Raw genomic sequence first — 25,508 nt, forward strand, 5'->3', positions numbered from 1 at the left:
TCTGATAATGTAGCATAAAGATAACGCTTACTCTTTTACTCTACAGCACTATTCTATAACCTATCTCTTTCACACACTGCAGATAAATGTTTGGAACGCAACCCTGACAGAAGGATAGTAAGATCAATAATTTTACCAAGTCGTGATTAAAGTATTGTTTTTAATCAAAAAAACTTGTGTGGGGCGTATCATATCCTACAAAACTACAGAGGGACACAGGACACGTAAGTTCACACTTTAAATCCAGTTAAAACAAGCTTATATTCTTTAAAACACACAATTTACTAATTAGAAAGTGCCTTTATCTAGATTCATCTAAAAATGTTTGTTTTTGGATTAAAATTCAATGCTAAACTAGTTTTTTTGTGAGTGTAGTGTGTAATAAACGATTCTTCGTGTAGAAAAATCGGTTAAATATGGTTAAAAGGTGATATTTCGTTAGTTTTCCTTAGAAATCACTGTGGGGTGGTACCAAGGGGCGTTTGAAACATTGTGACGTAATTTCATCCCTTATGGGGGTGAAAATTTAAGAAATATACCTTACATAATACAGTCAAGTTCATAAACATGTTATTTCTTAGTAAAAAACACAAGTAAAGCTTGTTTTAGGTAAATATTTCTTATTTAAGAATGTGTTTGTGGAAAACAGTGAATCGCACGCTCGGATGCTATTATCCGACTATTCCGGTGAATTAGTCAAATATATCTTCCATATAAATCTTGTCCTGACAATAGGAATCTGCCCCTAAAAGGATCCACTGACTGAAACATGATCAAAAAGGATAAATTCAGGTTAATTTTATTGTTCAAAAGTTATGTCAATTGATATTTCCTGTTAAATAATAGTAGTAGTACTGTTTTACGCTGTTTTTAAAATGGAAGCAAATATAAATGTTAATGAAAAGACCTTGGGTTTGATATTGGGCAAAATATAATTGAGAATTTTCAACAAATAATGTATCAGAGAGATTGTAAAAAAAGTAGTTTTTTAAAGAGTAATGGTGGAGTTTCTTACTTGTTCTTCTCCATTTGAAGCTACACTTTGGAACAAGCTCCTAGCTTTACTGACAGACAGACTAACAAACTATTTAATTTGATGTTCCAAAGCCTAATTAAGGATTAATTTAAATATAAGCTTATTCTTTGTCTTCATAAATTTCTTACACCTGAGTGGCATGCAGAATAATTTTCTAAGTAGGTAGTGGCAAGCAGTCTGGATTGGTTTGGTACCTGGTACATTAAGATCATCCTCTATCAGAAAGTGATGAAACTGTACTCCAATTTCACCATCCTTTTTGAGAACCCAATACTCCCAGAGTAAAAAACAAAGAGATTTTATTATGGTATAAGCCAGTAAACAAGTAGAGCCCGACTACCTGACTGTAAGTAATTACCGCCGCCCATGGAAACCTGAATCACCAGAGGCGTTACAAGTGCGTTGCCAGCTTTTTGGGGGTTAGGAATTTAAGGGTTGTTGGGGAATCAGGGATAGGGTAGATTGGGAAGGGGGGTAATTGGGCCTCCGGTAACCTCACACATTATCTAACTACATTATAATTCCACAGCACAATGGCGACAGACCCGTGGATAGTACATCCGCACGAGCACGCAAAGTTTGCGGAGCACTTCCGCAACCTCGGGCCCGTGAATGGACATCTTACTGGAGAACAGGCCAAGAGGTTCATGTTGCAGGTAAGGATAATATACAATGTGATAGGGTTGAGACTTCTAACCCGTTAAGGCTGAGTTCTACATCTAATTTTATCGACAAAAGTCGTGGGTCGAAGGAGTCGAATCCCCCTAAAAATTATGGCTATTTTAATATTTTTTTTACTTTTTTTGATATCAAAGGTTGTATGCGTCGTAGAAACAAAAAAAAACCGGCCAAGTGCGAGTCGGACTCGCCCATGAAGGGTTCCGTAACAGCAAGTAGTAACTATTCAATCTATACTATCTTCTATACTATACTAATAAACTAATATTATAAAGCTAAAGAGTTTGTTTGTTTGTTTGAACGCGCTAATCTCCGGAACTACTGGTCCGATTTGAATAATTCTTTTTGTGTTGGATAGTCCATTTATCGACGAAGGTTATAGGCTATAAAACATCACGCTATGATGAATAGGAGCCGAGCAGAGCGAGTGTAACCGCGCGGAAGCAGCTATGTACCATAAAACGGGGTGAATAGAATTCGAAGGGTGAATAGATACAGGAATTGGGTGATTAATTTTTTTTTTCTGGAATAAGCCAGTAAACGAGCAGACGGATCACCTGATGGTTAGCAATGGCCGCCGCCCTGTGGGCACTTGAAACACCAGAGGCGTTACAAGTGCGTTGCCAGCTTAGGAATTTAAGGGTTGTTAGGGAATCGGGGATAGGGAAGATTGGGAAGGGGGCTTCCGGTAACCTCGCTCGCACAACGAAATACAACGCAAGCGATGTTGCATATTCCTTACACAGTAATTCCTTACATTGAGCCATCGATTTCGAAGGAATAACTGTGAACTAGGCTACTAAAAATCTGAGATAAGTTTCATTTGCGCCAAGGTTTTTTTGGAAAAAACTTTAACTTTTATTTAACGAATCATTAATCTCCTGCGTTATTAAGCATCGCGGTAGCTTATTATCATCCTAATTTTTATTGGATTGGTTGAGAGCAGTGTCACAGCTTAATTTATTGAAACCAAATTTTGTGTTCTAATCTGCAAAATTGTTAACGTTTGGTTGAGGATAATGACGCCGTTAACATTTTGTGTTTTTTTTTCGGAAAATCACCCTGGATACTTCGTGAGCATTGCCGTCACATGACATCTACTGCCTCACATAGCCTTCCCCCAATGACTCCTGTAACTATAGGTACCTGTAGGTATACTAACAATAAACATTCTGTCCACAGTCCCAGCTGCCGCCCCCCATCCTGGGTCAGATCTGGTCGCTGGCAGACACCAACGCTGATGGCAAGCTGGATCTTCGAGAGTTCTCCATTGCTTGCAAGGTTTGTAAACTTTACATTCTTGTATAAAATGAGACTTCTTTTCTTTTTACATTTGATGGGTCGACGTTTGGTAAGTGATGATGCGGCCTACGGTGGAGCACGTCTGCCCATAAGCAACCTATTCATTTGGGCTTTGAAGACACCCAGGTTATACCCATCAGGAAACACAGACTCTTGCAAAGAATACACGAGACTCAAGAGAATGAGTTTTGTTAACGCGCCAATGATATTGCGATCCTGGGTCCATCAAGCTCCCCTAATTAAGTGTGCCTTTCCACCAGAGATGTGCTATGCTACGTTGCTGTAGATGTGTTTGGTTTCCACCAATATTCATTGGTACACATAGCTTAGCACTGGTGGACTCTGTTATGTTGTTATATGGAAAGATGCGTGCTATGGATGCGACCTATGAATGCGTGCTATGGATGAGTTCCTTACTATGGAATATGGATACATTGCATACTCGAGCGCATCGTCCGCGCAGCTACATAGCTTAGTATCAGTGGAAACGGTGACATATTTCACAGCTTAGTTGTTACATCTTCGTAGCCTACTTACATAGGACATCTCTGGTGGAAAATCATCCCTTAGAACGCGGCGGTGTTTAGTCAGTAAGAGTCTGACACTCCGTCTCGTCTCGCCCAAGGCGGGAGAAGTCATTGAATGACATCCTTTTGACTATACGGCAACTACATAGTGGCGATGTACATTGTATAAATGTGCATTTCTGCCTACCCCTTCGGGGATAAAAGGCGTGACGTTGTATTGTTATTAATGTTTATGTTCCAGATAATAAACCTGAAACTCCACAATATAGAGATACCGAAAGTGTTGCCGCCTTCTCTACTCGCCTCCCTCAGCCCGACCGCAGGTGAGAATCAATCTTCCTAATATTATTTACTAGCTACTTCCGCGCGGTTTCACCCGCTCTGCTCGGTTCCTATTGATCGTAGCGTGATGATTTATAGCCTATAACCTTCCTCGATAAATGTGCTATCCAACACAAAAAGAATTATTCAAATCGGACCAGTAGTTCCGGAGATTAGCGCGTTCAAACAAACAATCAAACAAACAAACTCTTCAGCTTTATAATATTAGTATAGATGTGTCACCAACATAAATACAGCAATATTGCACAATAAAAATAACAGTTACATACAAACTACCTTAGGCTTATCTAAATATAAACTACCCGCCCCAACTTCGCATGGGTGCAATGGTGATATATTATGCATGTATTATACATATAAAACTTCCTCTTGAATCACTCTGTCTATTAAAAAAACCGCATCAAAATCCGTTGCGTAGTTTTAAAGATTTAAGCGTACAAAGGGACATAGGGACAGAAAAAGCGACTTTGTTTTATACTATGTATTGATGTGAATGTTTGTGTGTATGTTGGTTATTCGATCACGTCAAAACAACTGAAGGCATCGGAATATAATAATAATAGATTAGGTATGCAGGGTTCGACTCCCGAGTTAGCCGAGCTAAGTTATGCTATAGTTTTCAATTTTAAAACACGCAGCAGTTTCACCTAGTATGTTTTACGTATCATAATTTAGTATGAACTAGCAAACCCGGCGAACTCCGTTTCGACACCAAGGAATTTCCCTGGTTTCCTGCTTTTCTCTTAAAATTCTTCCTGAATTTTCTTTGCTATAAACCTCACAGAGCCCGAGACCTTTCCATCGAATGCAAAACCGTGGAAATCGGTTCGTGCGTTCAGGAGTTAAAGCGTCAGGATGGAAAATTCGACTTATTTTTATATTGTAGAGATAAATAAAATTGTAGTATAAAATATCATACATTATTATCTAACAACAAAATTTTTGTTTCAGCCACCCCGAAACCGGCATTCGCATCCCCGACCCCAGTCCCCGCCCCCATCAGACCACCAATCCCCCCCATGCCAGCCATGCCGCAACAGCCTCTAATATCCGGCCTCCCAACCGCCCCACAAAGTAACCAATCATTATTAGGCGACCTTGTAGGCCCACCCCTAACTCAACAACCCCCTCTAATCCCACCCTCAACCCCCAAAACCAAACGTACCAGATTTAATCTCAGGTCAACCATTATCCCAACCCTTAATCTCTCAACCTTTAGTAAACACTCAACCGCTTATAAACCCGCCTTTAACTCAACCTGTACTCCCGCCTCAACCGATAAACCCGCCTTTAACTCAACCAATTATCCCGCCTCTAACTCAACCAATGATCCCCCCTCAACCGATCGTACCGACAAACAACTTGATAGGCCAAAATCCGCCTTTGATCCCAAATCTACCAATGGAGTCTTCGTTTTCGAACTTAAATCAGCCTCTGATTCAACCAATTGCGCCTCAAAATAAGGCCTTTTCGCCTCCCGAAGTGCCTGTTACTGGGCAGTCACCATTAATGTCTAATGTGACTACGGTGTCAACTGTGGGGTCTTTAGTCACCAGCCCCCCTTCTGGGGTCAATAGTCTTGCTGGGGTCATTCAGCCCGTCACTTCCACTCCGTTGGCTGCGATGAAGAGTGATAGCATGTCGAAGCCTGGTGAGTTTATTTGTTGTTTTTTTTTTTTGTTTTAGTTTTTTTATATTGCTTGGTCGATGTGTATCGAACTTTTACTCATCACAATGTCATGCTTTTTTATTTCCCGAAAGGGTAGGCAGAGGTGCATATTATGGCAGTTTTCACCGTTTGTGTTATAAGTCCCATGTAATAGGGGGTGAGCCTATTGCTATATATTGGGGACATTCCAGGGGCCTTAGTCTGAGCAGTGCAAGAGGGATGGAGCTATACAACCTACATAGCTCCGTCCCTCTTGCACTGATCAGTGATCGACCATTCTGACAAAATTGTAATAGCAGACTAAGGCCCCTGACTCCGTGCTACTACTGAGAAATTTTCGACAAAAAAACAGGAATTGTGCCTAGTGAAAATCTGGTATAGTGCCCAGTATACGGCAATAGGCTCACCCCCTATCACATGAGACTTATAATACAAATGTTGAAAAGAGAGTGTACATTGTACAGTGGCATTACGTGTCGTAATGTGCACCTCCGCCTACTTTTTCGGGGATAAAAGACGTGCGCGCTTTGCATTTTCGATTTTCATCCTAAATTAAACTTACAATAAGGTTGATATTTCCATATTTTTACAGGTTCATTAGTGACCAGTCCTACAGAGATGCCGATGGGAGTAATGAGTCCCCCTGCGGCCGTGGAGTGGGGGATTCCTCAACCACAGAAGCTAAAGTAAGTTATTTTTTAGATAACGCGACCCCCTAAACCTGTAGGTCGCGGGTCGACCTACAGGTTTAGGGGGTCATATAGAGACTTGATGGGGTCTAGAGACATTTTTAGCTTTTTTAGATATCAGCTACACCTAAAAAAGCTATAAATATGTGAGTGTGATGGAATTATTTTTTTAAACGTTACTCTAGGATATTCTCCTGTGTCGTGGGTGCGTTCACAAACACAAGTTCACATACACATGACACACAGACCCGGAACAACAATTTGTGGATCACACAAAGAGTTGCTCCGTGCGGGAATCGAACCCGCTACACGTACAAAGCAAACGCACGGCTGGCGCTCTGTTCAGTAGTTTCAACTTGATTCAAAGTCAAAGTAAAAATGATTTAATACAAATAGACCGGGAAGGCACATTTGAACGTCAAAGCAAACATAATAATATATTTTTTATTTTTTTATTCGACAAAAACTAATGCTTGACTACAATCCCACCTGATGGTAAGTAGTGATGTAATATTTGCTCAAAGAGCCATCAGACCACCACAGATGGGGCCCAGTAGGGCTGATGCCTGATCCGGAGCTGCGGACTACCTAGCGGGTTTACCGGGGCTCCGGCTCGAAAGGCAGGAGTAGGAACGGGGTGGTTTTTAGTCAGTAAGAGTCTGACACTCCCTTTCGTCTCGTACAAGGTGAGAGAAGACATTGGATGAATTCCCCCCCAAAAAAAATTTGTCGTTCAGTCCTCTAGTTGCTCTATTTGCTCGTTCCAATATGTTATTCCCATAGAGAAGAACGAACAAGAAACTCCATAGGTTACTCTTTTCCAATCAGGTTCACAATACAATACTTGGTTACATTGTTTCGATTGCTTCAACTATATGAGAACAATGTAAAAATAATATTCAGTCAAAACGGACACAGAAGGAAATACTAGTGTGGGACAACTAGTAACTATAAATAATAAGCTTGCTTTTTAATTTAATTTAATTACAGGTACTACAGGACTGCCTCATTGGCCGAGTGGTTGTAAGTGCGACTGCCGGGCAAGGGGTCTCGGGTTCGATTCCCGGGACGGGCGAAGTATTACTGGGCTGGGATTTTCGAAAATTTCTCAGTAGTAGCACAGAGTTTGGAAACGTGCCCGGTATATGTCAATATACCGACTCACCACCTATTACATAGGACATATAACATAAAATTGTGAAAAGTGGGTGTACATTGTACAGTGGCATTACGTGCCGTAATGTGCACCTCTGCCTACCCCTTCGAGGATTAACCCCTTGTCTGTCTGTATATAAGACACAATAGAAAACACATTGTGTCTCGCGTAGATCTGTGTTCCGACAGACAACGGGTTAAAGGCGTGAAGAAGAAGAAGAAATTATAATATTAATGTGTTATTTTTTCTCAGATACACTCAACTGTTCAACGCTACAGACCGAGCGAAGACTGGTTCAGTATCTGGCGCCCAGGCCCGCTCTATAATGCTGCAGTCTAGGCTCGCGCAGCAAGCACTAGCTCAGATCTGGGCACTAGCTGATCTAGACTCTGACGGGAAACTGGGTGAGTATTTTTTTTTTTTATTAAAAAAGGTACAGATACAGACAACAGATCAATAAAGTATAAAATAATAGCCTTAATATTAAACATTGAGTGAATCTGACATCCAATTACAAATGTACACAACTTTCACAATAAACAATGCTTCGGATTTTGCAAAGATGAAATAAGGTAGGTACCCAAGATAATAAAGGTACCTAAACTAACTAAATATAAACATAAGTAAAGATGTAAAAAACAATTAAGGGAATTAGGTGCTTAACAACAATGTTACGTTGTGACGCAACAAAAAAGTTTTGAACGCATTCAATTTGTCGTGAAAAATATCTATACTTATTATTATGAAATACTAGCTCTTTGTTGTTCAAGTTCCTTCAAAGCATAAGTCGTAATCGTTTATTTATTTGGACTACCAAAGCACGTTTGAAACACAAAATTAATAAAAATATAGAATGCATGCTCGAAAAGCAAGAGTTGTTTTTTTTAATTTAATTATTTACCGAGATTTTTTTCGAAAACTCGAAAAAAGTCCAGTAAAACTTTGCCCGACTCGGGAATCGAACCCGAGACCCCTTGTTCGGCAGTCGCACTTGCAACCACTCGACCAACGAGGCAGTCAGTTTGTTTAGTACATATTATTAAAATGTCAACAAATAGAAAGTAAGAAAGAAAATACATTTATTTCACATGTAAAAAAAAACAAATGACATGTGTGTAGTACAGTTTATGCAAAGATTTGATAATAATAATTTAGTATTGTATGGATTTTATACGTATTTTCCAAGTCTTTTTTTGAGGGGGAAAATCATCCAATGACTTCTCCCACTTTGGGCGAGGCGAGAGGGAGTGTCAGACTCTTACTGAATAAAAACCACCCCGTTCCTTCTCCTGCTTTTCGAGCCGGAGCCCCGGTAACCCGCTAGGTAGTCCGCAGCTCCGGATTTTCCAAGTCTGCGGTGAAATAGTGTCGATGTGCATGACAGCTGGTATTCTACTGGCCCCAAGTGACTCACGAATGTACAACCACCCAGTACAATTTAATTAAAAAAAATAATATATAGGGTGACTGGTAATTAGTGGACGATATTTGAACACTTGATTGTACTTATGATTACAAACAACTTTCCCGAAGAAACGTTTTTTGTATACTCATTAGTTTTATTTTTATCGCAATAACAAACATATTACATATCTTTGTTATTTTTCTCGCAGGCTGTGAGGAATTCGTCCTGGCGATGTATTTATGTGAGAAGGCGACGCAAGGTGAACCTGTACCGGCGAAGCTACCTCCAGAGCTGATACCACCTACATTCCGGTAAGATTTTCAATAGAAATTAGTTTTAAAACGGACACTTTTAAGTGTGTGCTCGCCATGCTTCGGCACTGCTGTGTCGGCTCGACCGGAGTGATACCACGGCCGAGCTGTACACCGACGTGAAACAACCACAGCGTTGTGTGAGTGAGGTTACCGGAGGCTCAATTACCCCCTTCCTAATCTTAAAGATATAAACTTAATAGTATTTTTTATGGTATAAGCCGGTAAACGAGCAGACGGATCACCTGATGGTAAACAATCGCCGCCGCCAATGGACACCCAAAACGCCAGAGGCGTTACAAGTGGTTAGGAATTTAGGGGTTGTTGGAGAGTGGGAACATTGGGGAAGGGAGTAATTGGGCCTTCGGTAACCTCACTCATATAACTAATATTATTGTTATTTTAATGAACTAGCTTCTATCAGCGGCTTCGTCCGTAGCCTATGTATTATTCCAGACCATAATCTACCCCTGTTTCAAATTTCAACCCGATACTTTCAGCCGTTTTGCCTTTCTTTTGAGGGGAAAATCATCCAATGACTTCTCCCGCCTTGGGCGAGGCGAGAGGGAGTGTCAGACTCTTACTGACTAAAAACCACCCCGTTCCTTCTCCTGCTTTTCGAGTCGGAGCCCCGGTAACCTGGAGGCCTACTTTAATTCAACGAACGAAAAAACTTCGCAGATTACATACTACAAAATTCTATTAATTGCGAACTTTTGTGAACATAAATGAACGAATTAAATAAAGATAAATAAATATTTTGATATGAAATTAAAAATAAAACGTTATTTCAAGTAATTCTATTAGTAAATCAATAAAACCTACGGCCGAAGATTAAACGAAACTTTGGATTCGAGAACCGGAGTAGGCCCCCTGTTACGTTGTCCGCAGCTCGTTTTGCCTTTACACAAACTCAAATAAGGTAATCTCTTCTTTTCTCTATTTCAGACGCGACTCAGTCTCATCGAATACTAGCGCGAAGTCCTACGAAGAGAGAAGGAGGGAAAACATGGCGAGGGGACAGGCAGAGTTAGAGAGGAGACGGTCACAGCTAGCTGACGCTGCTATGAAGGAGAAGGTAATTTAATCACCATCTCTTTTACCAAGCGTGGGGATTAAGTGTGCTTAAACCCCACTGCTAGCTCAACTACGCCCTCTTCAGCGACATAACTGAACTGTTCAAGGCATGAAAGTAGATTTACGAAAGAAATATACAAGGCGAATATGAGTGGGACCGTCTGTAGATGGACATATAGCGACCAGATTGGCGATATATTAAAGAAGGGCTAAATTAAAAGTACCCTTAACCGACGAGCATGCATGAAAAGACTGATGACTGTTGATGAAGCGAAAGAAGTATGTAAGATTCGTAGTAATTGACGTTCCATTGTCTCTGCCTACCCCCATGGGAGACAGGCGTGAGGTTATGTATTTATGTAATGTATTTATTATGAAATTATATTTAATTAATGTTTTTTCTCTATTTTCAACGCTTTCTGTAGGAGGCAGAGGTAATAAAAATATGCTTTTTATTTAATATACATACTTTAGTTCTAAAATGAAATTAAATTCAATGTTTTTTACGTAAATATAATAGTTTCAGATCATTTTTACTATTTTTTTTTTTTAATATTAGGCTGAAAGAGAGCGCAAAGAACGCGAGGAAGCGGAGAAGCGAGAGAAGCTACGTCTAGAAGCTCAGAAGCGTGAACAAGAAGAGCTACTTCGGAAGCAGAAGGAAGAACAAGTAAGTAATTTCTCTCTTTTAAATAAAATATTGCTTAACAATAGTATTTCCTCCTGTGTCGTGGGTGCGTTTACAAACATACAAGTTTACATACACATGATACCCAGACCCGAAACAACAATTTCGACACCAGCAATTTATACTACGCTAACTCGAAATTTGGAAAAAACTTTTTTTATGCCAAGTTGCTTAAAATGTGTGTTTACATACGTCATAAAAAAATTGAGAAGAAATATGCAAAAATAAGAAAGTTACAAATCTTATAAAACGCTAAGTAAAGGTACTTTTTGAAATCACTCGATTTATATTACGCCAACTATTATTAGCGGAGTGTGCGCGCGGATTACTTTGGTCAAAATCCGTGCAACACTGCACTAACTCATAGTTAGCGTAGTTTAGTGCGTGCGTGTGTATACTTGTTCGTTTGTAAAATGAACGACTTAGCGACTTTTACATAGTAAATACTTATGTGTTAACGTATTAATTAGTTTATTAATGGTACGTTGACTATTCTTTTTGTAAGTAAGTACATGTTCTTTATAAAATATTGAAATATGCATCAGATGATTGATCATGCACTACGACGTCCCGTACTACACTACGCTAACGTTAGTTAGACGTGTATAAGATGTAACATTTTTTGATGAATTACGTTTATATACGGCTAACTTGCGCTAAATCAAAAAATAGAAATAATTAAGGAAATATAAATATGAGATATTACAATGAATAAATTAAATATTAAGCAAATTTCAAAAAAGTATCTTAATTAATGTAAAAGTTATCACGTTTTTCCCTTTAAACGCCTCTACTGTAAAGTACGCTTTTTGAGTTAGCGCAGTATAAATTGCTGGTGTCGATTTGTTATAGTTATAATAAAATGTCTATTATTTATCTCTCGTGTCTATTATGTCTATTGATTTATTATTATTTCTTTTTAGGAAAAACGCGAGGCAGCGCGTAAGGAAATGGAACGACAATGCCAACTAGAGTGGGAGAAGAAACGGTAAGTCCAATACAGCCTTTATCTATGTAATTAGCTTATACCTGCGGCTTCACCCGCATTCCCGTGGGATTAAAAATAGCCTGTTTTATACCATCCGGAGCTGCGGACTACCTAGCGAGTTTACCGGGGCTCCGGCTCGACAAGCAGGAGTAGGAACGGGGTGGTGTTTAGTCAGTAAGAGTCTGATACTCGCTCTCGATTCGCCCAAGGCGGGAGAAGACATTGGATGATTTTCCCCTCTCAAAAAACGCGCGGGATTAAAAGTAGCCTGTTTTATACCAGACTATAATCTAACCTAGCTAGACAATTCATTCTCGCCGGCCAATCATTGCCTATGAGTTTGCTTTACGTTGAACGTAAACAAAACGAGATCGTGTTCGGTGGTCTAATTGGTCTGTTTATTCGAGCCGGCCAATCAGAACGCCAAACGCGCTCTCTCGATTAATTTAAACGTCGTAGGTCAATTCGAAACATTTGAAGTGAGCTCGATCGCATTCTTGCCCGTCATTGGTCGAAATTATTTTCTCAACCAATAACATGGTGGAGCGGAACACGATCGAGTTCATGTCGATCTCTCGAATTGAAACTTGCATTATAGCCTTCATTTATATGTTATGGTAATTTGATAATCGTAGCGCCATCTATGCTCTATTAGGGTGCAACTTTAATATATGTTATATATTTTTCTATGAAAGAACTCGCTAATTAAACATTCATACAGTTTGAAACCGTTTAACCAACTTCTTTTATCACTACATAGTATAAAATAAAACAAAGTCGCTTTCTCTGTCCCTATGTCCCTTTGTACGCTTAAATCTTTAAAACTACGCAACGGATTTTGATGCGGTTTTTTTAATAGATAGAGTGATTCAAGAGGAAGGTTTATATGTATAATACATGCATAATATATCACCATTGCACCCATGCGAAGTTGGGGCGGATCGCTAGTGTTTAATAATATTAGTTAAATACTAGTATAATATTATTGTTTTAGTACGCGCGAATTAGAAGCGATGCGTACAGAGGAACAATCAAAGGTCCTCTCCCTCAAAGCCAAGAGTCAGAGTGTGTCAGCAGAACTGAACTCCGTGGTACTGCGCGCCAGTAACCTGGCCAAGGACATCCGGGAGACGAGGACTAGTGTCGCGGCCGCTAAGTGTACTATTGATGGGATGAGGTACGTTTTTGTGATTAGTGACCCCCAAATTCTGGGATTATTGACCCCGTATTTAATTATTTAATCTTTAATTGACCCCAAAAGTTTTGTTTATTGACCCCCATATTTTGTGTTTATTGGACCCCCATATTTGGTGTATATTGACCCCATGTTGGGTGGCTATTGACCCCTATATTTGATGTATATTGACCCCCATATTTGGTGTCTATTGATCCCTATATTTGGTGTATATTAACCCCATATTTGGTGTATATTGAAGCTATATTTGGTGTATATTGACCCCATATTTTATTAACATTAGAACTTGAGACAGGATATTTGCCATATTTAAATAAACAAATGTCAAATAGACATAAATAAACATGGTAAATATCCCGTCTCTAGTATAGTGATAGTGTTAGTTGACCCCATATTTTATAATAATTGACCCCATATTTTGTGCTTATTGACCCCGAATTTTGTGTCTATTGACCCCATATTTTTATAATTATCGACCCCATGTTTGGTGTCTATAGACCCCCAAATTTTGTGTTTATTGACCCCATATTTTGTGCCTATTGACCCCTAAATTTTGTGTTTATTAGCCCTTATTTTGCGTTTATTGACTACATATTTTGTGTTTATTGGCCCCAAATTTTGTGTCGATTGACCCCATATTGTGTTTCTGTTGACCCCATATTTGTGTCCATTGGCCCCATGTTCTATGTCTATTGTCCCTATATTTTATGTCTATTGTCCCCATATTTTGTGTTAAAGATTAGTGTTTATTAAATAAGACCCCATCAACATGTCTACATGACCCCCTAAACCTGTAGGTCGGACCGCGACTCGAGTATGGCAGAAATGCAGCAGCTGAAGGCGCGCGTGAAGGAACTGAATGCCAAGCAAATAGCACTGAACAAGGAGAAAGCTGAACTCGATGCCAAGGTACCAAATTTCAGGAGATAAGGTTCACCTGATGGTAAGCAATCGCCGCCGCCCATGGACACCCGAAACACCAACCCACTACATAATAAACTGCGGGGCTCCTTTCACCAGCTTTTTTATGGTATAAGCCGGTAAGCGAGCAGACAGATCACCTGATGGTAAGCAATCGCTGCCGCCCATGGACACAGAGCACAACAGAGGCGTTACAAGTGCGTTGCCGGTATTTCGGGGGTTAGGAATTAGTGGTTGGAGAAACGGGGATTGGAACGACGCAAGCGTTGTTTCACGTCGGTGTTCTGCTCGGCCGTGGTATCACTCCGGTCGAACCGACACAGCAGTGCCGAAGCATGGCTCTCCCACACTTAATTTCTTAAGAAGCTAGCGTGAAGCGGATGGATCAAGGGCCTGATACAGAAAGTAGTTCTCCTGAAAACGTATTGCGAGGAGGTTTCTGTCTCTGGAGTCACCGGTAGCTTGGACCATGCCCCTACTACTGGTCGGCTCCTATTTTCATATCTGTTTTTGTAGTAGTATTTAAATATGTATTTTTAAATAAATATGTATATCGAATATGATTGTTACTTGTACAGGCTAAAGCATCGGAGGGTGCAGGCGAAGACGGGAAGCTGAATATGATGGAGATCACTCTCAAACAACTGAGGGATAAGGTGAGCATATAATATATTAAGAATTTTTAGTTATGTACGGAAACAAATACTTTCGAAGATATATTGATTTGAAATACCGCGTGACGTCACTTCTAGGTACGTTTTATACGAAGAAATTACGTATTTGCTCCCACTCCTAAACTTTGATTCGTTTTATCTAAGTATTGTTATCTTATATGACAAAATAAAAAAAATACGTGTCTAATATTTTTTCATTAGCTAACTGACGGACTAAATAGATTTTTAATTTTCATACCCCGTTATCATCCCTATTAGAAATTATAAGCCCAGGTTTCCTCACGATGTTTTCCTTCACCGTATGTCAAAGGTGTCTAAATAATCTTAGCGAATGTGCTCATTATATAATTGAACAGTTTCTGATATTATTGTGATTATTTATTATAAAATAATGACAATAGGCTCACCTCCTGTTACACAAGACTTATAACACAAATGGTGAAAATTACGTGCCGTAATCTGCACCTTTGCCTACCCCTTCGGGGATGGAGCTGTGGACTACCTAGCGGGTATACCGGGGCTCCGGCTTGAAAAGCTGGAGTAGGAACGGGCTGGTTTAATATCAGTAACAGTCCGACACTCCCTCTCGCCTCGCCTAAGGCAAGAAAGGTCATTAAATGATTTTGCCCGCTTAAAAAGCTAGTTATTTAAGAGATTGGCGTGTAAAAGAGTTACATTGTAACCTATTTGCAAAAATAAATATCATTTATGTTTTTTTTTCTAGTATCGTTAAGTCAATTATATGTTATAATGCAGGTGGAAGCAGCGAAAGCGCTGGTGGAAAGCAAGAAACAGGACTTGGAAACGAACAAAGCTCAGCTATCGGAGCTGAGTAACACGGTGACGGAGCTGGGAGAGAAGTGTGCGCGGGTGTGGAAGCTGTATGAAGAGAAGAGGGAAGAGTATCTCAGTCGCAGCTCCGCGCCCGCTGAGAGTGCTTGGAACTCTGGTAGGTTAATTATTGTAGTTTTTTTCGTCCAATAGGTCGGAGTAGGTAGATTAAACTTGAGTCATTGATCCAAAACGTATATAATAATATGGTAACTATTTAGGAATTGGTTGATTGTTAAAAAAAATAGCATTTTATAGCACTGCGTGTTGTAGTAGTGTTATAGCATTGAATTTGAAAATCATCGTATTTTAGGAAACAGCGAGTAAAGTTCCCTAAGAAAAGGAGGATCCTCCGACCAGGCGAGGTGATCAGCCTGGCGGGCTTTCTGCCCAACTGTTTATTCGCATGTACACTTCACATGTGCGATGTATGGTTTATGACGTCATCCGTTGATTTGTCCGTAGATAGTCCATGTGCGACTTCTGTCATCTGTCACTTGTCAGAGTGTCGCCACAAGGGCATTAATAATCACGCAAGTTTTAATCACTTTAAATATTACTTCCGCGCGGTTTCACCCGCTCTGCTCGGCTCCTATTGGTCATAGCGTGATGTTTTATAGCCTATAGCCTTCCTCGATAAATGCACTATCCAACACAAAAACAATTATTCAATTCGGACCAGTAGTTCCGGAGATTAGCGCGTTCAAACAAACAAACTCTTCAGCTTTATAATATTAGTATAGATTTATTTAGATAATTGTATACAAACATGTAGCGACACTTGACAAGTGACAGATGACAGAAGTCGCACATAGACTATCGACGAGCAAATGAGCGGATTATATTGGAGACTCATATGCCATTAAAAAAAAAGGTCTGCTTGATCAAGAGCTGATCGCCTCTTGTTATGATTTCACAGCAAGCGCCTTTAAGCATTCTTAATGATAAAAGCAGTGCTTTAAAAAAATAAACCTTAATACCAATATCCAAAACTCTGTTTGTCTCCTACTTCATAACATAAAAAAAAAAAACTAGTATGTTTGTAAACGCACCCACGACTAGGATTGTCCCGGAATATTGTATGCTGTCCCGTGTCCAGTAATTTTACTTTGCTGTCCCGGAATGAAAGATACTAGATTTAATTATTATGTTATCGGCTTACTCACGTAACGTTTTGACGAGGAACTCGAATAGTTTCAAGCCATGCTAGAGGCTCATATTCATGAGCAGCATTCCGCGACACACGACGCGGCGATTGTCGCACGCATTGTCGTTGTCCAGAGAGTGCAAAACGCCTGCGCCAGATTCTGCTTCAAAATACCACCAAGAAGTCACGTCACTCCCTTTATCAACCAACACTCCATCCTTAAGATGAAGTCACGCCGCAAGTTGCACTTGGCTTGCCTACTCTTCGGAGTTATAAAGTACAAAGAACCGTCCTACTTGTACAATAAACTCAGCTGGATTGGTGGTAACAGACAGCGCTCAGTAAGACAATGCTCACAGCAACTTTCCACGGAACCGCACAGTACTGCGGCCTTCAGAGGCAGTTTTAGGTACGCAGCTACTAAATGTTGGAACAATATTCCCCCGCCAATAAGAAATATCAAAACTCTTGGTACTTTTAGAATACACCTTCGAAAATTCCTAATTGATTCACAAAAAGAACTTGGTATGACGATCTCAAACACGTCCATAATATAGGGATAACAGGTACCTGCCGTGATGGTGGTTTCATCGCCGAATTCCTGTTCACTTGTAGTCGGGGTCTGAAAGGAAAAAAAATATATATGTAAGTGGTGTAACAACACATTGTTAATCACCCTAAATAGTTGATATTTAAACATAACACACACAGAACACAAAACACTTTTCATTAACACTTACCTTATTTCACCACACACAGCACTAATTACGCCTAGATAATGTTCACTGTTCGGTCTGCTCGACGTCCGTACGTCATCGCAGGGATCCAGCAGAATACCAGCGTCAGGTATTGTACCTGACACATGCTGAGCTGGACTCCCATTCGGTGCAAACTGAGAGACACACTGAACCGCGCCGTTAATTTTTTATTTTATTTTCTCCTTTTTCTTTGTGTTGCTCCTACCGTACTGTAAATTGTATTGTGTACCCACTTATTTTTTATTATATTTTTTTTTGTGTCTGTCAATTTCTTTGTGTCTGTTGTTTGTACTGAATAAATGTTTTATCTATCTATCTATCTATCACTGCTACTGATGTTATCGGCTTACTCACGTAACGTTTTGACGAGGAACTCGAATAGTTTCAAGCCATGCTAGAGGCTCATATACATGAGCAGCATTCCGCGACACACGACGCGGCGACTGCTACTGGCGATTAGAGTTTCGCGCCCATCGCGCCCTCTGTCTGATTAAGCCGATAACATTATAATTAATTTAGTATGTCTCACGAGAGTTACAATAAAATTAAAGTCAAACCAAACGTCGACAGGGCTGATTTGTTTTGTCATAGTGCACAATCACATTATGGCATCTCCTCTTTGTACTTGCTTCATACGTTGTACATAACAATTAATATATGTATATCTGTAGAAGCGGACTGGGGCAGCACAGCGAACGACGCGTGGGGCGAGGAGCCGGCCGCAGACAACGCCTGGGGGGACGCACCCCCCACTACTGGTAAGCATTTACTCATTATGTAGTATATAGTTACATTTTTTTACAATTTGACATTAATATCATTCGATATTTTTTTAACATATTATTTTTAAAATTGTTAGTTTGAGGACCGTGCGAGAGTTTGCTTAGTCATTTCACTTTTAGTTAATTATATTCTGACAGTGTGAGCATTTACGAGACCTACCCAAATGTTCTTTTGGTTAGTATTGTTCGTCGGATCATTCAGCAACAGCCGTCAGCTGAGCTGATTGTAAACTGACACATGCGTGCTGCCATCTGAACAGGTCCGCTCATAATGTTGTGGTTTTTATTTACTCTAAAGACCACTACATAACGAACTTGCATGGTTCTCTCACATTATCCTCTATATCATTGTCTGGACTTTAAAAGAGGCTATGCTATGACCTCTGAGTTTGTTTCGGCATTTCTTCTCAGAGTAGTCGGATAGGAAATGCCGGGCTCATCTAGCTATTTGAAATATTGACGTGTAAAAGTGTTATTTTATAACCTATTTACAGAAATAAATATCATTTATTTCATTAGCTTTGCCAACGGCTTCGCCCTTGTTTCCGTGGTATACCACGGAAAAGTCACCAAATAACTCTTACCGAAGTCAGCTCATACCCTGTCTATATTTTTTATGGGGCAAGCCCGCTACAAGTGTGGGAGAGCCAAGCTTCGGCACTGCTGGGCCGGCTCGACCGGAGTGATACCACGGCCTCACAGAAAATCGACGTGAAACAACGCTTGCGTTGTGTGATTGAGGTTACCGGAGGCCCAATTCCCCCCTTCCCAATCTTCCCCATCCCCATTCCCGAACAACAACCCTTAAATTCCTAACTCCTAAAAAGCCGGCAACGCACTTGTAAAGCCTCTGGTGTTTCAAGTGTCCATGGGCGGCGGCGATTGCTTACTATCAGGTGATCCGTCTACTCGTTTACCGGCTTATTCTAGTAGTTTCAGCGTGATTGACGGACAAACAGCCAAATATCCAGACGGACAAACTTTCACATTTATAACACTCATGTGCCAGCATAGCAATAGTTCTGAATCAAATCGTAACTGTTTTAGCACAGTTCTGAATTTGTAAACATATTGATTGTCAAAGTTTTACAATCTGATACAATGTAGACTACGCGAAAATACAATAGGTAAATGATCAAATAATGTATCAGAGATATTGTAAAATACATTTTTAAAAAGAGTAACGATGGAGTTTCTTGCTCGTTCTTCTCCATTCGAAGCTACACTTTGGAACGAGCGCCTAGCTTCACTGACAGACAGACTGACGGAAAATTCAATTTGACGTTTCAAAAGTGCCTTATTTAGGATTAATTGAAATAAATGCTTTGACTTTGACTAGTCTAGACTAGTTTTTTTTTATAATAATTCCAAGTTCGTGTTTTTACAGTTAGATTATATAATAGAAATGTGACATCACAAAATTTTTACGTAAAGTTTGAGTAGCACAATACTTCTTTCTCTTTTATTTTGCTTTCCAAACGCTATTGTTTTCCATTATCGCCTACAAGGCTAGATTGACTATAAACCAACCAATTTTGATGTCACTTCCTTTTATAACACTAATTTGATCATGCGACTTCATATGCGCCTCGTAAGTCCAGTTGTCGCATTATCCGGAGCTGCGGACTACCTAGCGGGTTTACCGGGACTCCGGATCAAAAAGCAGGAGTAGGAACGGGGTGGTTTTTAGTCAGTAAGAGTCTGACACTCCCTCTCGCCTCGCCCAGAGCGAGAGAAGTCATTGGATTGGTTGGCCAAAGTGTTATTGAGATCTTTTTATGGTATAAGCCATTAGCCAGTAAACGAGGAGACGGATCACCTGATGGTAATCAATCGCCGCCGCCCGTGGTCACTTGAGACACCAGAGGCATTACAAGTATTGACGGCCTTTTGGGGAGGAATTTAAGGGTTGTTGGGGAATCGGGGATTGGGAAGATTGGGAAGACCGGTAATTGAGCCTCTGGTAACCTCACTCACACAATGAGGAAGACTGTTTGTAAACAATGTATGCAGTTGTGTGAGAGTATCCAGTAACTTTTCATTTTGAATTGTGTTTTTAAATTTTTTATTGTATAGTTTGGCCTTAACTGGTATATTTTAGTTTTTAAGTTATCTTTTTTTTTTCTTTACTGTTTGTTCTTTTTGTATTCTTTTTATTTGTACTATTTGTATTTTATGGTTTTATTATTTTTTGCCGAATTTAACTTGGTATAATAATATGAAATGTATAACGCTTTGGTGTAATAACTGTAATGTTATACTATTTTACTTTAAATAAATAAATAAATAAATAAATGCAAGCGTTGTTTCACGTCGGTTTTCTGCTCGGCCGTGGTATCACTCCGGTCGAGCCGGCCCAGCAGTGCCAAAACATGGCTCTCCCACACTTAGCGTTATAATTAAAATTTTATAACAAAAATTCATTTATCCAAATGTCCAACTCAATCTAGCCGCATTATAAGTACTGTTAAAGTTTTTTACACCTTATTTCTTTATACTCAAAGTTGGATTCTGATTAGCATACAACGTGCGCGTTTAATGAACAAATTGTTTTATTTAATATTCGTATATTTTGTGTTAATTTGAACTTTATAATTATGTGTGTTTTGGTTTATTTTTGTTTGACTGCGTTTCTTTTTGTGGGTATGTGTAAATATTTCATTACTAGAAAATTAAAAATCTATTTAGTTTGTCAGTTAAGTAATGAAAAAATATTAGACACGTATTTTTTATTTTGTCATATAAGATAACAATACTTAGATAAAACAAATCAAAGTTTAGGAATGGGAGCAAATACGTCATTTCTACGTATAAAATGTATCTAGAAGTAGCGTCACGCGATATTTCAAATCGATATATCTTCGAAAGTATTTGTTTCCGTAAGAAAATAAAAAAATACGAGTGTAATGTTTTAAAATAATTTACAAGACGGACATTGAAATAAAAATAAGTTATCTACCCTATATAAGCCCAGGTTTCCTCATGATGTTTTCCTTCACCGTTAGTCAGTGGTGTCTAAATAATCTTAGAAAGTACATGTAACTCGGAAAACGTCACATTGGTACTTGCCGTTGGTAGGTTTCGAGCCCGCACTCTCATGTATGAGAAGCGGGCATCTTAAACCTCCGGGCCACCACGAAATTTTATAATATTACTAGTGACCCGCCCCAGCTTCGCATGGGTACAACGGTGATATAATATGCAATTTATGCATGTATTATATATATAAACCTTCCGTGGTGCTTGGCAACTAGGCTTCTCCAAGTTGTGCAGTGTCTTTTGTGTCTATAGGCTTAAGTCATTCTGTCTCCAGCATTAAATTCACCGAAGGAAGTCGAAACTATCGTTTTCTTTTTCTTCTCTAATAACATTTTCTGATTAATTTTGTTGCGGGATCCAAGACAGTCATTCGTTTCCCTGGGACGCGCCGGACTTCAGTATTCCGGTGTTTTCATGGTTGTATCTACTGTAGACCCTGGCTTACAGGAATTGCAGCGGTAAGGGAGGTTGTGGCGGGCTTGACCCATATAAAAAAAAATATAAACTCTTGAATCATTCTATCTATTAAAAAAACAGCATCAAAATCTGTTGCGTAGTTTTAAAGATTTAAGCGTACAAAGGGACATAGGGACAGAGAAAGCGACTTTGTTTTATACTATGTAGTAAGTATATAATTATGTTTACTTTATATTTACAGCTACAGAAGCGGTGCCTTCGTCGACTGCCCCTAGATGGCGCTGTGTGTATGAATTCAACGCGCGCACCGCTGACGAACTGAGCCTACAACCTGGGGACTTGGTGAGTGAAGAAATGTTATAATAACTACTATAATATAGGAATTATTTACATGTCTCCTTACTTACTCATTCATTCATTAACTCATTATCACTTTTTTCTGGCACTCTCTCTCTCTCTCTCTCTCTGTATCCCTCTCTCTCCCCCTCTCTATTTCTCTCACTCTCACTCTTTCTCCCCACTCTCTATCACTCTCCCCCTCTCTCCCTCTTCCCTCCCTCTCGCTTACCCTCATTCGCTCTCCCCTTTCCCCCCTCTTTCTCTATCTTTCACTCACTCAGTCACTCACTCATTCTTTCATTCATTCATTCACTAATACCCTCAACATAGTAGACAATCCTAGTGTGGGGCAGCGTTTAAAAATTATCATTATTTTTATTTCTTTGGTACAGGTCAGCGATGCTCAACCACCTCGTGGTGATGCCGAGCCTGGCTGGAGATGGGGCACTGCCAGAGGTAAAGCTATATAATATTATATAGATACTTACACTTGGAATTGTACCCAGTATATGGCAATAGACTCACCCCCTATTACATGGGACTTATAACAAAAGAGTGTGTGTACATTGTATAGCGGCATTACGTGTCATAATGTGCACCTCTGGCTACCTAGTCACTATTTCGGCTGGTAGTAAGCGTTGATGGTGCCTACGTTGCATGGAGTACGTTTACATGAGCAACCTATTCACTCGGGCTTTGAAGACACCCAGGTTATACCACGGATCACCTGATGGTAAGCAATCGCCGCCGCCCATGGACACCCGGAACACCAGAGGCGTTACAAGTGCGTTGCCCGCCTTTTGGGGTTTAGGAATTTAAGAGTTGTTGTGGAACCAGGGATTAGGATGATTGGGAACATCACTTTCATGACGAAACACAACGCAAGAGTTGTTTCACGTCGATTTTCTACTCGGCCGTGGTATCACTCTGGTCGAGACGGGTCGACACTCGACAGTGCCGAAGCATAGCTCTCTCATACGTGACTCTCCCAACCCTTTCAAGAAACACAGACTCCATCAAAGAATTCCTTACCTAAATCAAGAACCTCCTTCTTTCCAAACTCAATTAAAATTCCTATTTTTTCTTTATCCACAGGCCAATCGGGTTGGTTCCCGGAATCGTACGTGGAGGATATAAATGCGCACGCGCAGTCGTACAGCGAGGTCGTTGAACCCATGGAGACTAAGACACAGTTGGAGGGTATCGCTGAGGTGCCGGAGGCTGAGATGGCCAACGACCTCGGCGGAGCTATGCCTGTAGTCCGTGAGTAGAAAGTCAAAGCCAAAGCCTTTATTACAATTAATCCTAAATTAGGCACTTTTGAAACGTCAAATTTGGGGGTTTGCGTCAAATTTTTTAGAAGTTTGGGGGTTCGACCCCCCCCCCCCCGGAAAAATGCCTAGCTAGACATTACAGAGCGTTATGCTTCTAGTTAGCATAGTACATCCCCTGTTTGGCAAAGGTTACATTAATTGTTTTTTTGTCATGTATGAAGTTTTTTTTTTGTCACACATTTAATGGGTCGACTTTCTTGAACCCCCCGATACTAAAACCTGGCCACGCCTATGCTCCTCATCATATTTTTAGGCAACAGGGGGGCTTACTCTAATTCAACGAACGAACGAAAAAACTTCGCAGATTGCATACTAAAATTCTATTTATTGCGAACTTTCGTGAACAAAAATGAACGAATTAAATGAAGATAAATAAATAGGTTTTGATATGAAATTAAAAATAAAACGTTATTTTAAGTAATTGTATTAGTAAATCAATAAAACCTACGGCCGAAAATTAAACGAAACTTCGCATTCGAGAACCGGAGTAGGCCCCCAGAAAGAAGTTCGACTGCCTCGTTGGTCGAGTGGTCGCAAGTGCGACTATGTCAGAATGGTCGATCATTGAGCAGTGCGAGAGGGACGGAGCTATACAACCTACACTCCCTCTCGCACTGCTCAGTGATCGACCATTCTGACACAATTGTAATAGCAGACTAAAGCCCCTGGCGTCGGGGATCGCGGTTCGATCTCCGGCCACCGTAAGTGCGGGTCTGTGGACGGCGAGCAAGGGTAGCTCGCCGCGTAAAGCAGTATCCTCCGACCAGGCGGTGATCGTGTCTGGCGGCTTTCTGCCCAACTGTTGTTCGTTGGGATTGTCTATCCATGTTTATTCGCATGTACACTTCACATGTGCAATAAAGGATTTATGAAGTCATCCGTCAATGCTGTCTAGAGGCTTATATTCTTATAAACGGTATTCCGTGACATACGAGGTAGCTGTGACTGCTGGTACTGTAGCTGTTACTGTAGCGGTTGCTATAATTGCTACTGTAGCTGTTGCAGTATCTGTTACTGTAGCTGTTATTGTACCTGTTGAAGTAGCTGCTACTGTATCGATTGCTGTAGCTGCAACTGTAGCGGTTGCTGTATCTGTTACTGTAGTGGTTGTAGTAGCTACTGCTGTAGCTAGCTGCTATTGTACCTCTTACTGTAACTGCTACTGCAGCTCTTGCAGTAGTTGCTACTGTACCTGTTACTGTAACTGTTACTGTAGCAATGTGACACTCGCCGCATCGTGTTCCTCGTTAAAATAATTTCATGAGTAAAACATAATAATTAATTTAGTATGTTCTTACGAAAGTTTCTATATAAACAAAATATCAACAATAATTCCGTTCACCTTCCACAGAGGGCGGTGACTTCTACATAGCTGCGTACCCGTACACGTCCGCTGAGCCGGGAGACCTCACGTTCGAGGCGGGCGAGAGGATCGAGGTTATACGGAGGGACGGAGATTGGTGGACCGGCAGGATCGGCATCAGGTATGTTCCACTGCGCGGTTGACGCGGTGGCTATTTTTATAAGAGAAATTGAGTTATGATGTCCAGTTGACGCTTGATGCTTAACTATTCTTTAAAAAAATCTATTAATTTATGAATATTTAATTATTTTTGGACATTTTATTGTATTCAAAAGGCGATATCAATAATTTTTGATCGAGTAAAATGCCCAATTTTGGTTTACCCGACTGGTAGATATATAAGTTTATATTAAAGTCTACACTATTAATGACAGTCGACCACAGAATTATTATACTCCGCTTTTCAATAGGGTAGATAACTATTTTTTGTAACGTCTATCTTGTAGATTATATTAAAACATTACACACGTATTTTTTACTTTAACTTCGCAGATTTCCTACTACAATAGGGTAGATGTCATTTTTTTATTTTACTGTCCGTTTTGTAGCTTGTTTTAAAATATAACACAAGTATTTTTTATTTTCTTATGGACACGAATACTTTCGAAGATATATCGATTTGAAATATCGCGTGACGTCACTTACGTAGAAATGACGTATTTGCTCCCACTCCTAAACTTTGATTCGTTTTATCTAAGTATTGTTATCTTATACGACAAAATAAAAAAATACGTGTCTAATATTTTTTCATTACCTAACTGACGGACTAAATAGATTTTTAATTTTCATACCCCGTCATCATCCCTATTGCTAGCTAGCTTTTAAACCGAGTTTCTTGTA

At 39.9% G+C, this 25,508-nt stretch overlaps 1 protein-coding gene and 1 long non-coding RNA gene across 2 annotated transcripts in view; one reads left to right on the forward strand and one right to left on the reverse strand.

Annotated features, from left to right (window-relative positions):
- The first annotated feature begins 65 nt into the window (after positions 1 to 65).
- Positions 66 to 25,508, forward strand: part of LOC126910624 (intersectin-2-like) — a 37,827-nt gene continuing 12,384 nt past the window's right edge. Inside the window, 21 exon segments of the mRNA XM_050700671.1 lie at positions 66 to 224; positions 1,566 to 1,692; positions 2,897 to 2,995; positions 3,785 to 3,866; positions 4,837 to 5,026; positions 5,028 to 5,536; positions 6,147 to 6,240; positions 7,652 to 7,803; positions 9,013 to 9,115; positions 10,064 to 10,193; positions 10,752 to 10,862; positions 11,804 to 11,868; positions 12,863 to 13,045; positions 13,861 to 13,972; positions 14,563 to 14,640; positions 15,415 to 15,607; positions 18,066 to 18,152; positions 21,874 to 21,974; positions 22,364 to 22,427; positions 23,067 to 23,234; positions 24,657 to 24,789. Of these exon segments, the coding sequence (XP_050556628.1) occupies positions 1,570 to 1,692; positions 2,897 to 2,995; positions 3,785 to 3,866; positions 4,837 to 5,026; positions 5,028 to 5,536; positions 6,147 to 6,240; positions 7,652 to 7,803; positions 9,013 to 9,115; positions 10,064 to 10,193; positions 10,752 to 10,862; positions 11,804 to 11,868; positions 12,863 to 13,045; positions 13,861 to 13,972; positions 14,563 to 14,640; positions 15,415 to 15,607; positions 18,066 to 18,152; positions 21,874 to 21,974; positions 22,364 to 22,427; positions 23,067 to 23,234; positions 24,657 to 24,789 (2,777 nt within the window). The 5' untranslated portion in view covers positions 66 to 224; positions 1,566 to 1,569.
- LOC126911859 (uncharacterized) lies at positions 14,788 to 25,475 on the reverse strand. The gene is made up of 2 exons (XR_007706339.1): positions 25,423 to 25,475; positions 14,788 to 14,859 (listed from the first exon to the last, which is right to left on the reverse strand). It is a non-coding gene; the product is annotated as an uncharacterized LOC126911859 (long non-coding RNA).

Source organism: Spodoptera frugiperda, chromosome 19, assembly GCF_023101765.2.
Source record: "Spodoptera frugiperda isolate SF20-4 chromosome 19, AGI-APGP_CSIRO_Sfru_2.0, whole genome shotgun sequence".
Lineage (NCBI taxonomy): Eukaryota > Metazoa > Arthropoda > Insecta > Lepidoptera > Noctuidae > Spodoptera > Spodoptera frugiperda.